At 40.3% G+C, this 18,725-nt stretch overlaps 1 protein-coding gene across 3 annotated transcripts in view; it reads right to left on the bottom strand.

Moving 5' to 3' along the window:
- LOC107227623 (CCR4-NOT transcription complex subunit 6-like) overlaps positions 1–18,725 on the bottom strand; it is a 505,041-nt gene that overhangs the window by 62,985 nt on the left and 423,331 nt on the right. For 2 of the 3 annotated variants that reach the window (XM_046742294.1, XM_046742302.1), the window contains exon 4: positions 15,853–15,945. The exons of the other annotated variant lie outside the window; for it this stretch is intronic. In XM_046742294.1, the coding sequence (XP_046598250.1) occupies positions 15,853–15,945 (93 nt within the window). The remainder of the gene's footprint in view (positions 1–15,852; positions 15,946–18,725) is intronic. 3 annotated transcript variants of the gene reach the window in all.

The following is an 18,725-nucleotide window of genomic DNA, read 5'->3' as shown; positions in this document are numbered from 1 at the left end:
AATCGCAGGCGGCAACGAAATACATCGACTCGAATGTAAATGGGCAAGTAGCAGTGGCGTGTCGCGGGGCCATTAAGTCTTATCGGACGGTTAATAAAATGGCTGGAAGCTCAGGTTATACCGGGCACGAAACGGCAAGATCACACTTACACGACCTCTCATAAATCCTGCGGTTCGGTTGAGTCTCGTCTCGTCTGGTCGGCTCGGGTCTATTTTGGCCTTCCGGTATGTCCGCCGGCCGCATATAGACACAGAGAGATTTTTAGTTCCGGTTACCACTCAGTCCTTAACTATTTTCATTTTTTACCACAATCGAAAAATATAGTTCTAGGTAGAAAATGAAAGTTAGTTTTCTAGCTGTTACCGGAAAGTCTAATATCCGTCACTGTTCTTTCTCATTGCGATCACTGTTGCTATATTTTCTTGCAACTGTTGCGAAAATTTAATGCTTGTGGAAGAATAAATTGACGTTAAAGCCTTGTTTAACTAAAAAGTTAGAGTAAACCTCACAAACTGATTTTGCGTTGCAATTACCAAAAAAGGATCGACAATGACGCAAAATGGTTACGCGTACCTCGTTTTTCGTAATTCCAACAATATTCGAACAGTTTTTTTAACGATAACTGTTTCAATGAGTTTTTCTAGTTACCGTAACGAATGAAATTTTTCTGAGTGCACCCTGCGGAATTCGCGGCCGGTATACGGACCAGAGGCGTAGGTGTATTACGTATCCGTGCCTCTCGAAAGCCGAGTAATATTGCGGAACAGAAGGTGCGATAAGTTCCTCTGCACTGCGCCATCGTGTCGCAGCAAACTCAAAGCCAGTGCCAACAAACGTCTGGATTTCCAAGGTATGCTCACCCGCATCAGAAGATGCAAGTTGCTGAGAACGTTCTTGAATAATAATACGCGAAATGTTAAGATAGTAGAAACATTGTTATCTGGGTAGATACCTATCTCACATCGTGTCATGTGATAACGTTTCTGGTATCAAAGGTTTTCACTTAGCCTTTGCCAGTTGTTTTAAGTACTAAGAAGTGAATACTTACGATACTGTTGGTAGATCAAGTCAGATAACCTGTCGGAAGTTTCAAACGATAATTTAGGTGCTAAATTTCTTGACGATTTTTTACAAAGATGAAGAGTCTTTTATTCGAATGGTGCGATTTATTCAGAAGCTGTTATTCGCGCCAGTATTAATTGGTAATGCTACCGCACGAGATCACGAGTTCCGTCGTATCTACGAAGTAAGCAAAAATGGATATGAGTCAGCTGGTGCTAAGCTAGGAGCGTGAAGATACTGATCCATTTGTAGCCACAGTACGAAAAATGGCTTTGAATTCGCAGGGGTGTAGTTTAGAGCAGAAATTTACGTTTGATAAAAATTATAAGATCCTCGTTTTGTAAGGTATAATACTCGAAGGTAGTCTTTAAATGTTCCTTACGACATTTTAGCCGGTTCACAACTCGCAGTTTTTCCTGTTATAATACCCAACTGGAATCACTATAAACACCGGGACTCGACTCGACTTACACCTGATTCAAAATACCATCTGTGAAACGATAAGATCATTATCCGAAAAAAAAAAAAAAAAAAAAAAAAACTCACCGAGACTTTCATCATCGCATAGACGCACTTAATTATCATAGCTTGGGAGTTTGAATGGATTGAGGACTTGGTAACTCCTGAATATCCGCTCAAGTTTCAGCAATAAGTACTCGTCATGTACGTAACAAGTCTCGAGCTGTAATATGATTTTAATAGCAATCACACCGGGGTAAATATTAGCATATTGAATTTCATTGCAAAAACCGGACTGGTCTGTTTACTGAAGGCAAAAAGTTCGTAGCTATGGCGTCAGCGGCTGACTACTCCGGGCAGGATCAGCCAGCCAGCGTTTCGTTCATTTGGAGACGTTTTAAACGGTGATTTGCGAGCTCGCAAACCGGCGCGTCAGATGGTCTGGCATACGCTCAACGTAATCTAACGGATAGAGGTCAGTTAAGGTGAAGGTGTAACAAGGCGGAATCCCCGGGTGGTGAGCCAGCCGACTCCGAGAGAACGCGGATGTGTAAGGCTGCGAAGGATCTTGAGGTGAAAAATAATGCGGAAAGCCAACGGTCAGCCTGCACCGATCGCTTCTCTCAACTTCTGCGGAAATTATTCGCTGTTTCTGCGGTTTCACAGTTGCTTGTGAAATACGAGGGGGGAAAAAAAAAAACTTTGAGGTTAAAGCGAAATTGACCTGTTACTTTGTGATTTGTTTAAAACTTTCCTCGCAACTCGGTGTATTTACTGACCGTGAGACTCAAAATATTTCAATTGCCAATTTTTTTTTTTTTTTTTTTTTTTTTTTACACCTACAAGCAAATAATCAACCAGACACTTACTGCAGGTAACACTTTTGCCTCTGCACTTGCGAAAGTGCAACTTGCAGGACAACCTGCAGTTACACGAATTGAAGTTCTGTAGATGCTCGATTTTTGTTCCTTCCACGTGTCGCGGAATTTAGTATCGCTATTTTCATTTGCCTTACGTTTTACATTTTCGAATTTTACAGGCTATGTAGAGACTCTCAATTTCAGACTGGAATTCAGATTGTTTTTTCTTTGATATTTGTGATTCAAAAAATTGGCGAATCGAATGTATAATATTGCGAATTGATGGAAACTCAGGTTTCCAGTATCACGACGTAGCAAAGATTTGGATTCCGATGTAAGGTTCGTGTTGAAAAATTCCAGACTTTTGTCGATGATATTGCGGTATTAGGAGTATAAACGGAGGAAAAGAAAAAGGAGCAATATGTCGTGAAACAGTGAAGTAAATATCGAAAAATTATTCGGATATTAAAATATATTTGAGAGAATAGAGAGAATAGAAAAAATGATTGAAATTGTAGGGATTCTTCAGAAAACGCTTGATAAATCGAATTTTCAGGGTAATCTCGAGGATGTACGACTTTGATGGGAACAAACGCAAGGATAATAACTTGCGTTATTCCTCGGGTGAATTAAGGCGAAAGAAAAAAAAAAGGGAAGAGGAAAAAAGTACCTAATTTCATAAGTTAAGCAAGCTTATTAATAAATGACAGTACGTAATAATGGCCCTGATCTCCGGAATGTGTACGGTAATTGAACCCGGACATGTAGGTGCGAGATATGCATTACGTCAGGTGGGTCAAGAGCTGGCAACCTCTGCAAGGTCGGGGCCAAAGAGAAAGGTTTTAAGGAGTGTACCGAATGTTTGAGCTATGCTTGCATACGGTTTAAAAAAAAAAAAAAAATTCCCGATTCAAAGCGGAGAGATTGCGTCGTTTGCTGTGGGTTGAATTCGCAGCGTGATTCGTTCACTGAAACGATTCGTACTGGGAAAAAATAAACACTGTGAAATGCTCACTTTGAATCGTCGTACCGTGAACACGATGTAGATACGGGATAGAGAACGAAAATCAAATTACTGCAGGCGGTCCATGGTTTGCTGAATTTGAATATCCCAGTCGTTGAAAAATATCGGAAAAACTAAAGCCGTTGGGGAACTCGGCTCTCTAAACCATTTCTACCGGCGTCGGAATTTCTGTGTTTTTTTGATAATAGAAAACTCGGCTGGTGATTGAGATGGAAACGAGTGTAACAGAATGTTTTCCACGAGTAGACTGAAAAAGTGAAAATTCATCGGAAGAAATGCGTGAAAATTTATATTGTTGTTTGTAAAAACGCACCCCAAATTTTGTCTGAAATGCGATAAAAACTGCAACCGTTACTGAATTGGTGAGCAAATGTATCTTTCAATACGTTAAATCAAGTCCAAGTGACTGGAGAGCGTCAATTTTACGTCAAGTAAGAATGACGTCGCATGGGACAAAGAATCAACATCAACGAAACACATGCCTACGATTTGTTCTCCATGGTTCACCAAATCCTTTCCCTCACGATCGTTAGTCAATCGAAATGACAAATGTTGCCGCTGATGGCTGTAGAGGTAGGAATGCGTCGCGTAGTATCGAGGAACCAGTAGTTGAATATTGAAAATTTTGAATTCAAGTCGCGTCCGACGATTCGTCAGGATATTAGATAATGTATTCCGATCGTGTAATGCTGCCGGGTAGTTTACGGCGGTGTACGTAGGTCATATACAAAGAAGACGTGTGTATCCTTTGCTCCGACATGGCGGCGTGGCCTCTGGGGTGCCGTATCGGCTTCCCACAAAGGAGTCCGCGGGGCGAGCCTCTTTCGAGAAAAAGACGTAGGATACGTCTCGGTGGGTTTCCGGTCGCCCTGTGAGTTGCGATCTGCGATGTTCCGGAGTCTCGAGAAATTTTTTGCGCCTGCTACCAAACACTTCGAGTACGGTTTGATTTCCGATCGATCTTTGAACGCGTAGCTCGAGGCTCGCGTCGTTTCTCTTCCGTATCACAAATTCAGCGTCCGTGTTAAAAGACATTCTTTGTTTAGGAGAAAAATAAAACTAAACAGAAAGAAATGGGTAGTAAAAACGACAAACAACGTCCCGCCCGAAGTCCTTGCAAACAACTATAAATCATCCGGTCGTCAAGAGCCCAAGTTATTTGAGGGTTGTTTTTCCTCGTTTCGTGAACGCTCTTGACATGAACATGTATATGTACTTGAAGTTTTGATTTAAAACGGTTCCGATGGTGGAGAAATAAATCATGGCAATTTTTAGTCCTATTATTACAGTTTTGTAATGTTAAATGGCTAACCAAGTTTTATTCGGGTAATAAAAATTAGTGGCAATTTAAGTTTTTCATCAATCTTTGTTGAACGAAATTTCAGGTAGCTGCTACTTCTGCCATGACTGACGTGGATTATTTAATAACGCAGTTTTATAAAGATTGTTGCATAAGTGACGCAGTTCTACAATATTTACTAGCGGAATATTACTTCTATCACGCCTAACTATGTCAGAGACAACTGCGTGAGGTTCAAAAATGTGAAAGACCAAAAAGTCGACGGGACGGATCCCGAAAGTCAAACTAACGACAGTTGAAAACGTAGAAAGATCATAGATACGAAACCATGACTGTAGTAAAATAATAATTGAGGACGCAAAAATGTATAAATTCATACCGAAATTTTTTTTTTGAGAATGGCCAAGATTGCGAAGGGCAAAATATTGAATTGCGAAAACACCGAAGAATCAAAAAGTCGACTTTTCAAATGTCAGACTCGAGCCTTTATCGAAAATCTACGAATCCGAATTTATCAATAACGACTGACCAAAGATTCGAAAGGTCGACATCTCGAAACCCGCGAAAAACAGAATGGCCAAAATGCCGAAAGGTTGGATGACGTCGGTATTGCATATATTCTCTGCAACGTCACACGTATCCCATGTTCTACCCCTAATACAGATCCTGACTTCTCTTTGTCTTGTCCTCAAATATAGAAAAGATCGAGAAAGGCAGATGGGTATCTTTAAAAACGCCATCTTGTATCAGTCGACTATTCATTCACTTTGTCATTTCATCGATTGAACAAAGTTTACACAAGTTTAAAATTGTTTAAAAACGATATTCTTTTCATAGACTATAAACTGTCAATTATCTGACAATAATGAGCAGAGATTGAAAAGTGAGAATTTGTAATTATTTTCGAATGATTGAATTTTCTAAGTGTTATTTCCCCAAATGCACAGCGTGCGTTGCGCGGTGGGCGCTCGAGTTCGACTGGGGTCGATCTCCCTCGCGCGCTACTCGCTCGCGTTTCGTTTCTCTTCTGCGCATGCGCGCTGCTCGCTTACTGCTCCGCTTCCCCCCACTCCGCATACGCGGCGCTCGGCTTCTCCGTACCAGCACACGTGCATGGCCCGAAAGGGTTGCTCGAATTAGATGCAATACCACACATAGGCGACGGGGAGTATCTTTATTTTGACCAAGACAACAATTTATGAGTAATAATAACAAAGAACAAAATTTAATCGTGAGCACTGGCAACGAAATCAAAGAAAGAAAAAATACCAAAAAACGAGGACTGGTCAGGGGGTCCGCACGGTCGGTGACACTAGGCTTATAGATGAACTAATCTTCTGGTACGCTTCGCAACGGTGACGCAGTTTAAATTTGGCATCGAAAGAAAAAGGTGGAAGTAGGGCGAAATCACAGCTGTGGAAATAATAGGAAGGTGGAGAAAGAGCAATAACAAGGGGACCACTCAAGTCAGGGAGGAGAGTGGACGGCGGGATCTTTGCTTTTTTTTTTATTTTCGTCGATAAGCACTCAACTGCCAAGAAGGAATGAAGGGTACAAGGTGGGTAGGTACCTTCTCGACGAAGAATAACAAAGGGAGGCGGGCCACGGCAAGAAGCGAATCTCGCGAAACCATCAACTATGCAAAGCTTTATATTCGAAGGAGATAGAAAAGGTTATCCTGTTTGTAATCTGGTCCCGATTATTCATTACCTCTCCCAGAATACTACGGATATATTCAACGATTCTCAAAGTTTTTCATTTACTCTTGGCGTACCAGCGGATTGGATTCTCTTTGCAATTGCACGGGTGCTTCTTCTGCGGAGGCAACTTTTCCCTGCAATTAAGGCAGGCAAGTATATAAGTAGGGTGTGGTGAGCAGGGCTAAATAACCGATCTGTAACCTCGAGCGGTCCACGTTTCTTGCTAATTAATTTTATCGCCGACCTCCGGAGCACCAGCTCCATTCTGCATCTCAAGTATACAAAATCCGCTTAAATGAGTCTTGGAGATTAACGGTTATCACGCCGTACTAATTGTACAGGGACACGGAGACGCGGTGGAATTCGCACCACCCTCTCATTCGTAGGGCTCTTTTATAAACGAGGCGAATTCCGTGAGTTGCGTTTATTCGATTAAACAAACAAATTTCCAGGAATGACAGGGAGAAGAAACGACGAAAAAAGAAGGAACGAAATAACCGAAAGTAGTAAAATAAAGTAGATGGTGTGAGGCAGGATAGAAAAAAGCGGGCAAAAGAAGATGGACGATACCCTCGAGTACTTGAGAAGTAGAATTTTTTTTACATGCAGCATTGTAGATACCTACTTGAAATTCGAGTTCGTATTTTTTTCGGAAAAAAATAATCACATTGAACCCAAAATGACGGGATGAGAGGTTATTAAAGGCGCTATTGTTGTTGAAAACTTGCTTCAACCACCGTCATTCGAATACAATGGTCTAGAACGTAGTTCTTCGGCATGCATAAAACATAACTACGTCTGATTTTTTTTTACTTGGCAAACTAAGTCAGATTCCTCAATGACTTGCCTGATCAAATCTCAGGAAAAAAATTTAAAAATCACGCTTTCACTGTCAGTAAAATTAAAACTGTTGAAGTATCTACGCGAATCTTAGAAGATATTCCAACAAATGATCGAATATCGAAGTTTCGTGATCGGGGACTGGAACGAGATAACCATAGAAATGTTTATATTTACAACTACAATTTTTCGATTCTCAACTGTACGAATAGATTAAAGATGTACCAGATAAATTTCCTAGTAATCCCAGTGGCCACATGTCTCCAAAAAAATTTAACCTAATCTTGAGAATACAAAAACCAGTCAAGTAATATGTACAATAGAAAGTACAAAATGAAAGCAGTCGTAAAAACCAAAGGATGCTATGCTGTTCGGTCAAGTATCGAGTGTTCCTTTCTAACGAAAGTTAGTCGCACATGTATCAATAATTCTATGTACGTAGCTCCAGTACAGATCAGATGTGAATGAGGTATGACGTTGCAAGAACCTTTTTTATGCAAATGTGAGAAGAGGTTGGGTTGTAACTTTATCTATTTATCTCTCGATTTCCATAACTGTGCATGAATGGGAATCGGAGAGAAGTGTGAAAAGTACCGCGAAATATTCATATACAGGTATACACATGTAAAATATATTGAAACGTTTGTCCCTGGTAGACAATGAGCTCGGGAATATTTTGCACGGTAATCTGAAAGGCGAGGAAATGGAATCAGCTAGATCATCCTCTGCATCTTTCACCGTGATAGGAAGACGAAGATGACTTTCATAACACATAACACTCGACACAAGTGTTTGAATAAATAATTAGCTACATTCGTTGGACGTGCTCTCTACGCATGCGCCCACATCCTCGGATTCATTTCTCGTACCATTCAATCCGAACCCTATTATGCATTTCAATTTATTCCATTCTGCCCTCTTGGAAATCATCTGGCTATAGAAAACACGATGAACCGATTCCGTAGCGGTATCAACGAGAAACTGTTTCTGTCACTGCCAGTGTATCTTCGTATACATGTACTTGGATAGTTCAGGTTCCATCGACACGTGTGGATACACCTTATGCCTACTTGATATTACATTGTTACAATATACATCGGAGCCCTACCTCCGAGTCACTCGATACGCCGAGTATTATGTAGGCGGAGTGGGAATATCTTCATATTCGATATTCAAACGCGCATATATTTATACAGTCCATTCCGCCACAGCTTGACCTGCCCCCGACTTCCACTGCCTCAAATCTTCTCTTGTGGAATTTACGCTGAAGGGAGTTGTTAGAAATAGTCTTCGTGAACGTTTACATTCTACTGAGAATTGGTTGGCAGTAATTGCATTGACAAATAAAAAATTCGTAGAGTCGCCCGTTTGTTATTCAAACGAAAAAGCGTATGTACTGAAAATTTTCACTACTATACACGAGACATAGATATTTTCATGACTACCGTTCGTTTGTACAGACAAGTAGAATTGACACGGAATGCCCTATACGTAAGATCACATACTTACAAATGTACTTGCCGAACGACGATGTGAAAGTAGAGCTGGCCATAAAAATAGTTAACAAGGCACTCTAGTGCTTTTCGCATCGTTGTCCAGGCTCGATAGAAGATGGAACAAATATTGACCGGCAACGGGATGTTAAGGGATCAGAATTCAAAGCGTACAATCGCTAACTTTTCCAAAAGTGCGAGAGGACCATCGAGCAACAAATATTGAGGAGGTAGTCTTTCCGGGTAAAGGTACCCAATAATTCATGTGCCTGGCCCACTTCGCCCTCTCAAATGTACGTGATTTATTATGCTTTTTCCCGACACAAGAGAAGACTTTCCTTCGAATAAAAAAAATCATGTTCGCGATCCACGACGCAGACAACGGAGACAATCTGTATCACAGACCTGGCGAATAACGTGATCTGTTCGTATCAATATCTACTATTTCGCCAAACTTTATTTTCCAGACTTATGAAATGACAAAATGTGCGATGGATTTATATCTTGCATACATGGTGTAAGCTGATGGGTATCACTAATAATAAAAATGAGGCGACATATCGTTACGTCGCTATAACTTCCACACCCGTTTTAACTGCTAATTTAAATTAAATTTTTTTTATCAAGAAATGAGTGGACTGAGGCACGAGAAAATGCTGTGATTGGTAAATGTTAAGGTGTGGTTTAACTCGAGCATTCTTATAAAGAACAATATCACGATTTGTTACCCGCAACAACTTGTGGAGGTATTAAAATTTCCAAATGATTGTCCACCAACCCGCATCTGAGTTGCAGAGAGACATTGTAGCTAGCGATCAAAGGAAATATAAACGAGGAGTCAGACTAAAGCTTAGTCGGGAGTGGCCAGAAGACGAACTTGAGCATAGCAGGTATACGTCTCGTTATTTTAATCCGAACCATCTGACGGACGTGTTTCTACGGCGACGCTTTTCATTGTACCGAGAGTATTATACTGCTTCATATCAACGATCGGAGTTGATACCTTATTGCATTATACTCTGCCTACTGTCGCATTCACCGTAAAGAATGATTCTACCTCAACCCTGTAACTTCAGATCCAGCCTATATCACCACCAGGTAGTTGATGGCATTTGGTGTTCTCTATAACTATCCGATGTGGTTGGCGTACTTGATGACGCGCATAACATGAGTCGGATACATTAATTAGATACCTTCCAAAACTCCGCGTGACTACTGACGCGTGGGTTCATGTTTGTTTCACGAAATTGCAGTAAAAATGATTGAATTCCCGTGAAAAAAAGAGCACAGAATTGACAGTGCCAGTATTCCTGAATTTATACGGACTGAACCAGTATTTTCACAGTGGGATGCTACTCATCCTGCGATGTATACTAGTTGTTCAAATCTGTGAACTCACGACCACTATCGACTGAAGTTGCAGCGATGCCTTTCCCATATACGTTTACAAGTCATTAATATTCATAGATGTAGCACTTACTGTCAATGAGTCAAGAATAAATATGTGTCTTCGGAACAGATGATTTTCGTCGTTTAACTTCATGAATTGGTTAATACCGTGAGGTGTTACCTGATGGAAACTTGATTGGTAAATGAGAATCAAGGCAGGCTCCCTAAACATTTAAATTTCACGAAACTAGGTGTTTTAAAGGTAGGTTAATGGTTCCTCAGCAATTCTTCCATATGTACGAACCTAAACCTGTACCTACGTTACGCCGTGTTTGTAGAGACCGTGAATTCACGACAGTTTATCAGTTGCTTCGCTTTGACCCTTTGTGAAAATGTAGTATGTCGTGTATTTACACACAACGAGACATGCCGAGGTATGTATGTATATGTATACGACTCGACTTTGCAATTAACCTACATTTAACCTATACTCCGAGTGCACTGAAGCGGCATGACGGTGTCCAGCTTTCCGTTACCCTCCACACCTCCGTTTGTAGTAGCTCTTGTTCATTGCTCGCCTCGAACTCTGGTTCTTCAAAGCGTGGTTCGTTGTCTCGCTACCACACAAATGCATACGAACACGTGATCCTTATTGGCTTTATGGTATCCTCTCTCATTGATATTGAGTACAAGTTTTTGTGAGATGCTTAATAGCCACACTAAATTGAACGGTCGGTGATCATGAGGTGAGATTGGTTGCTGTACGTAGCAAGATTCGATAACAAGACTTGATAAAAACATCGTCTTTAGGAGGTATCTAACCAAAGACTGCTGGAAATTCAACTCGGCATTATAGAAGTATCCATCCTCCGTAGAAAATCAAAAAGCGATATTCATTTCGAGAATTTCATATAACTGTGATTATTTTCGTGAATGTTTAGAAGAATGTAACTGTATTCCGCATGTCTGTTCAGAAACAATGGAATTATTGATTGAAATTTCCAAAAACAATCTACCTCTGAGTTTTTTGTAGCTTTGAAGCATCGCGTGTCGGAATCGCGAAAGAATGTGAGCAGCGTTGAAGTGTCATATAAGTAGGAAATTCTGCAAAGTACTGTACGGTTTTTAGAACTGGGATCATGGACTGTACAGGGTCGTTGACTCGGTCTGGACCAGTTTCATGGAGAGAGGATATCCACGATGTGCAAGAAAAAAAAGTTTCAACTTCGCGACGGACAGACGGACTCGCAGTCAGCCGACCCAGCTTACGCCCTGACAAACTGGTTCCAGGCGCACTGACTCGTCTTCTCGAGAGGCACCTTGCACCTTAATGCCATGCATTTGCCCCAGTTTGTCAGCAGTCTGTAATTGCGAGCGAATCCGACCGCGTCTGGCTGGTGGAATTAATTAATCGATTACTCGCCAGGAGCTGGTTATGCGCGATTATAATGATCCATCATTGCCTCGACACCAACCATGGCAATTAAAAGTTCCAGTAACTTAATTCAACCACACCGATCAAACTTTGTTATTCGCTTTAATCGTGTGATGCGAAGTAGGTGATCCAGATGTCATCAGGACTAAAATACAGCTTCGGTAACCTCATCAATCTTCGCTGTTCAATGTCTGCCTAGTCGTTAACCACTGATGCAAATGTTTAACCATGATTTTTAGGATTTAAAGTGTATCGTGAGATCGCAGAGAGCTTTTAAAAAGCTCAGGGATTTCATTTGATTTCCGAGAATATCGCTAATTGGACTGAGCAGTTTTCAAATGGGGATATAAATTCGCTCAGCCTGTTACAGACATTGTTATAAATATATCACGTAATTTCCGTTTTGCGGATTACGTTCGTCGTGTATGTATTGTAGGGTTGGGTATGAATAAAGTTTGGCAAGAAGATTTTTATTGACGAGAGTGTTCGTTCACGAATGAAACGAGCAACGGGAAAAAGGAAGTGGAGTTCAGAGAGTTCAGTGAGAGAAAAAAAACACTCCGTTTTCTATTCGTGAAAGTCACGAAACAAATTACACAATATATAATTGATGGACTTAAAGCACCGTGCTGCTTACGATAAGCTTATAGGACCTGAATTGGAATTCACCGTCGAACCAAGCTGTGGTTGATTATCGACAATTTAATCAATCATCAAAGTTGTCAACTGCTTGACGTAGATAATGAGACCAACGAGAGTAATGAACGAGCTCGTTTGTGTTGTTAGTACGGGAATGGGTGGTTCAAATGTGAACGGCGCAAATGCAATATCCATTAGCACACTTCCAGACGACATCTTTATTCAAAGAGATTTCATAAATTACATATTCCCCCGCCGGTGGTGAAATACATTATTCATTAATGTATTTAATATTATCACCAATCCGCGGAGGTCTGCAGTCTTGGAATTAATGGTCGGGAGTTGTTTGAATTGTATAAACGCGAGAATGACACCGAGAATGGCTATTATATACATTTGGAAGGATGTAGCGCATTGCGGAGAGAAGCTTAGGGAACCAACCGAGAGACGTAGAAAAGGCAAAGCTGGCATGGCCGAGGACGAATTCTCTCACCCTAGTATTATGTCATTTGTTTGACGTCACGGACACAGGTTCCTTCATATTTTCCAAAATTATCTCAATAAAGCTGACAAGGCGAATGGTGTCGAGGGGATCGAGGTTATAATACTAAATTCAGCTACAAGCGTCCAGGCAATACACGTTCTTTGCAGAAAATCGGTTTTGTATCAAAGCAGGAAAAAGCATCGGTTGGATGATAGCATCATCACTTCTTTCGCTCCCTCCAATCCTTCGAGTCCACCAGCATGCCCGGACTTTCCGTCTTCCTGTCTTCCTGTCAACGCCGACGATATCGCATTTTGTTAAAACAATGCGAGTGATTCCACATAGGGTAAAAGACAATTTCCGGATAGCCGAGAGTGTTAGGAGTAAAAAATTCTAGAAAATATCTACTTTTTAACAATAGTTTTTTCATTACGTTCTCCTTTTCGGTTCTCCAAGCCCTAACTCTAATTTTCGGTCAAATCGCGTTCATACTCTGATCAAACTAGTCGGAAGTTCACTGCGGATGAAGCGGTTTGGTTACGAGCATCTTTTGTACAACTACCCGAAAAATCAACAATCATCTCCTGCATTGTGCAACGATTCTGTAAATAATTAGCGAAGCACATGCGATATCGTAAAATCTCTTGGACGTTGGGCGAAGTGGGACAGGAATGATGTGTTTCACCTTTTCTCCGCTACTTAATGAGGTACGATCGCTTTATCCGTGCTGGAACAACATTAAACTGAATCGATATAAGACAGAATAAACTAAGTCCATCAAGCGCAATCTATTTGAGTATTTTATGAATAAGAAAGTAACGATGTCCTACTTATCAAACTATGAGTATTCATATAATGTAACGGGTGGCAATGCTGACACGTTTGAACCAACAATATGAGATTAATGCTAGGCTGATATTCGGTGTAGAATGAGAGCCTGAATGACCCTGTAACCCGCAAACACCTTGGAAGTTATTTGTTCGACACGCGACACTGTGATCGAGGCTGGTAAAGTAATCTAAAGATGGGTAGGCGTATCTGCGTCGGCGGAGGACGACACGATATGGAGATCAGCACCGCTACAGAAATGCGACACGGAATAAAGCAATAATTTGCTCTTTGCACGAAAAAAATTTCATGTGCATATTATACACAAGAGCCAAAAATAATTAGGTCATATTTTTCTCTTATAGATTGTAGAAAAAAAAAATTGTCGAAAATACAGAAGGCTTAGAAGTAACAATATGACGTTACCCATGCTAAGGGATATCTGTATGTTAGAAAATCAGTGACATTTAATTGCTTGTAACACCGACAATGATCTTTTTTGCAGAAAAAACAAGGCGATCTAATTGTTTAGTGTTCCTCTGCGTTAAAAAAATATAAAAAAATAATGATTTTTTCCATGCAAACACCCAATTACAGAATGCAGAATTACAGAATATTAACTGGGTACATATATATGTCAAGGTCAGAATTCTTATGGGGAAGTTTATGACCAACACGCATCAGGGTCATGGAAGTAGAAACATCACGAATCGGCTGTCAGTATCTACGGTCAATGCTATGTACATTTTGTACTAATATTTTTTTAATTCATTGTACAGTCATGACAATCAATTGTTCTGAGCTAAGTCATAGATTAAGAGTCTGCTGCAATTTAATTTAGACTTGCAAGATTGTAAAAATGACGTGGAATTATTGCGTGACTCGGAATAATTTGAAAGCGTTTCCGTCGGGAAAAATAATTGCGTTGGCCTACTAAGGGTGTAATGTTTATCCTCATCGTTGCGACTAACTGTTGCAAGATGAAAAGGGGAAAGGTAAGGTGAGCGAAATGAATCTACAGTCAGTTTAATTTCAATAAGCACGTCTGTGTCGTTGCTTTATTTTGTGACGAATGAAAGCCGCTTGCTGGCCAAGGGAGTGAGAACAAAACATATATTTGCTTGTGTGCGAAGTATGTGCACGTGACTGTAAAATTGTGTAAGTGGACGTTAACAAGTTTCGCACTGGCATACCTACATACAATAGGCATAACGTGTCGTTTTATTTTTTGTAGTCAACACTGATCACTAAGGTGGTTCTTATATGGGGTTGAATAAAAATATTCAAGATGGCGCCTGTTGAATTGGTTCTAAATGGTAAAACAAAAATTCTTTCATTTTCTTAGATTTTTATTTCAATCCCTTAGTCTCCCTGTTTGAGCGGAAAGTTTCAAACTATTTCAAAAATATATTCATTCGCTATATTTTGTACTGAATTTTATTTCAAGATTATTCGTAGTCAAAAAATCCATATCTTGGAACATTCTGTGAGATTCATCTTTTTTTCAGTGAAAAATGAAAAATCACAAATGGGGTATTCCATGAGAAACGTGTGCGACATTAAATCGTGTTTTTTCAAGATGACAAATGATCAGATTTAGTAAAAAAAATATCCTGAATATTTACATGTCACCGACTGTGATATTACGTAGCGTTGACATGTGGGTTATTCCATTACAGTGCTGACTAAACGAATTCTAGTATTTTGTTTCAGAGTTTCAAAATTCTTTTTCAGATTATGTTTGATTGATAAACCGATTTTATTCAATGAAAAGACGATGAATCTCACCGAATATTCGAAGTTATTTATTATTTTTTTGCCTATGAATAACTGAAATAAAATTCAGTACAAAATATAATGCATGAACATATGTTTGAATAATTTGAAACTTCCCGTTTAAACGGGGAGAATAGGGGAATGAAATAAAAATCTGAAATAATTGAGGAATTTTTTTTCACCATTTGGAATCGATTTGACAGACTCCATCATCATTTTCTTTTTTACCCCACATATGGACCATCGTTACGGACCACATTACGAGTCACGATTATGCATATAGGATGCTAAGAAGATCATTGAACTTATTTATAAATTTCACGTCTAATAAATGGTCGATTTGAACTGACATTTCCGCACCGTTAAAAGGTTAATTTACTTCAACACGCGATATGTTTTATTGCCACAGGTGCATTACTTCAATTACTTCCAAACTATGTGAGCCCGTTGAGTTGAACTGATACAGCGGTGAGTAGTGAGTTTTTGTAAAAAAAAATTTCATGGTGTTTAGGGTGATGTAATACCTAATTGACATATGCGAAAGAAGAGAGAAATTCTTTACCATTATTCGAGCCCTCTGTGCTGATAGAATATACCAACTGACCCGTGGCAGTTAAAACGCACCGCACGTGAGTTAGAGAATGGCTGTACGAACCTGAAACATAAAAGAAATTGTACGTCAGAATACATGCAAAATTTAATTATTATCGAAGGTGAGAAATTTCGTGTCTATATAGTAATTACGCAGGTTTATTCCGAGAAATAATTATCTTGTTACGCAGTTTAGGAAGGTGGGCGTAAATAAAAATTGTATCTTGCCAATTGCGTAACAACCTGAGAGACGCAGCCTGCGGTTGAATACACAAATGACAACGTGCGAGACCTCGACGGAATTCCAAAACTGAACCAAACATCTTTTTGCATACTAAGGATTGGGTAATTGCCGTTTTTACCGCAGAGGTCGAGATCTGAATCCGAGATGTTCGCGTGACGTTCGACGTAAATGAAACGAGAGTTGAAAATGAAAGTAAAGCAGTAACGCCTCATCGCTCGAATTCTGTGGCTGTACGTTCGGGATGCAGGTATATTGACTAAATAAACAGCTCTGCAATCACTGACTCACCTGTAAATACGTACGCTTTTGTGGTTGCGTGAACCGTTGATCGGATGCCCTTGATTAACGCGTCAGCAGCACTGCGTGTCGAGTGCGAGCATTAAAAACTACGTAGATTTCACGTAGATTATAGTCGCGCCCATAGTGATAAATACTCGTACCGCTATTATACCTTTCCCACGGTGCAGCAGTTCCTTTTATGTATTCATTAGGATATTGCATATTCATTAACCGGAAGATTTTTCTTTCGAAACTCGATCTAGAATGCTGAGAGATTCTTGAGCTACCGCTTGAACTTTGCTTTAGGACGATTTCAACGATATTCAGGAATCTAGAAATTCACGCAAATATGGATATAGGTAGGTATAAGATTCCCACTCTGAGTTTCGGTACTCGCCTGCAGATCAAGTTTTTGCGATAACAAATCATGGATTTATTACCGTCAGTAAATTACAACCGTGAAAGATCGTGAAAATAATTACCTCGTGACAACGAGTTGCGAAACTGAAAACAACAGCTGTACGAAAAATGTAATGTTCATAAAAGTCCCGACTCATTCTTTAATTCTGCACGATAACTAAACGCTGATTATTATCATTATTCAATTGTGTGCACAAAAATGCTCCGACTGTTAATTCTACAAAAGGTAGTCTGAACGAAGTTATTTTATCTTTCTTTCTTGTTATTTTTTCGTTTGTCTAAAGCGTGATCGCCACTCCTCGGCTGTGCCTCGTTTCTTCAGGATACCCTGTTCTGTAGATGTCTATCGTGAGCGAAAGGATGTCGGTGTAGTTAAATCGATCGAAGATCGAGGTTAGTTTCTCCAGACCGATGCCTGCGGAGTACCTTCACATGCCTATCTCAACACTGGCTCAGTTCCAATCGATTCAATGCAGGAGCAATCCGCTTAGAATTGCGTTGTGTAACCGATTGATATGGCTGAACCGGATGGTGTGGTAGGTATACCCGTATGGTAATTGTACCCCATAGTCGAGATATACATAAGGGTGCTTATAGAGATGCTTCGAGCTTCTCACTTGTGTCTGAGTACCTTGTTCCATGCATTTTAGTTTTCTCAACCAATGTTTAAGAAATCCTAGAATCGTGAAACCGTACGAAGTGTGGTAAGATGCCGAAAAAGTACTAGAAACATTAAAGGTTTGGTATAACAGGATTGGAATTTCTTAGAAATTAATATGAACCCGATTCACGAGAGATTTGTTCAATTTGCATAAACATTGGTTGATGTTATATCGTTGGGTTGTGAGATGTTCTTGACGGATATTCATGGATTATTAGTTAGTCAGAGGGAAGGGGGGAGGGGGGGAGAGAGAGAGAGAGAGAGAGAGAGAGAGAGCTCAGTGAACGTCCGGAAATTCGTTACAGGGTATAGTCGAGGAGGGAACATAAGAGCTAAGTGATACCCAGCCCTCAGAGGCGGATGAAACCCTGTTGGGTCTTCGCTCCCTGGCGTTGGGCACTCTCGCTTCGTTACTTGTACTGAATATTAACCATCACGCATAATTAGCACCAAATGAAATTCGATACATGGCGTAACTATCCCTTCGCCTTGTATATCATTGGTGTTAACCTTGTACTGCAAGGCAAAGAAAAGGAAAAATAGATAGAAACTGTAGTAGGTATATATAGGCTCGGTTCTGCGTACAGATCCCGATACCGACATTTTACCAATATTCTTAATCGGTTTACAGCTAAGACACAAACCTTTTTTTCGGGTATGTCCCAACTCTCGTTGGTTTTGTCTATCATCGGAAAAATATCTTCCGTTTTACGCTCTGCGTTACCATCGGATAGATTGTCGGAAAAAAGGGTTTGCGTCTGAGTTTCGAGGCGGCTGAAAATGTCGGTAAAATGTCGTTATCGGGATCTGTACGCAAAAGCGACCCTATGCACCTACTAACTGTTCTGTGAATTTTGTATTTCAAACAATTCGCAATGATCAAAGAAGAAGGGTGTGTACTCATTTCGAAGTACACTCGAGCAAGAACTTATCCTCGAAGTAATTGGTGCGTCCAGTTTACCGAAGCGTAAAATTCACATTTTTTACAAGCGCTAGTGAATCGGCTGACAAAAATTCCGCCACCTAACACGGCTCGTTTTTTTTCCGCACGTTTTAGAGGCTGAAGGAAGTCGAGGCCGACTAGAGTATAATAGCGTTGTCGCATTCAGATCGTGCGATTAGGATCCTTGCGGGATTGGAACGTTGCGGTGTTACAAGCCCGTTTGCCATGGGAGTTGGCGCGGTCAGTTTGTAGCCGGCAAACGCAGAAAGCGTTAATTTGCATAATGCCAGAGCGATC

Source organism: Neodiprion lecontei, chromosome 1 (genome assembly GCF_021901455.1).
Source record: "Neodiprion lecontei isolate iyNeoLeco1 chromosome 1, iyNeoLeco1.1, whole genome shotgun sequence".
Classification (NCBI taxonomy): Eukaryota; Metazoa; Arthropoda; class Insecta; order Hymenoptera; family Diprionidae; genus Neodiprion; species Neodiprion lecontei.
The sequence above is the reverse complement of the archived record's forward strand: the minus strand, read 5'-3'. Positions and strand labels throughout refer to the sequence as shown.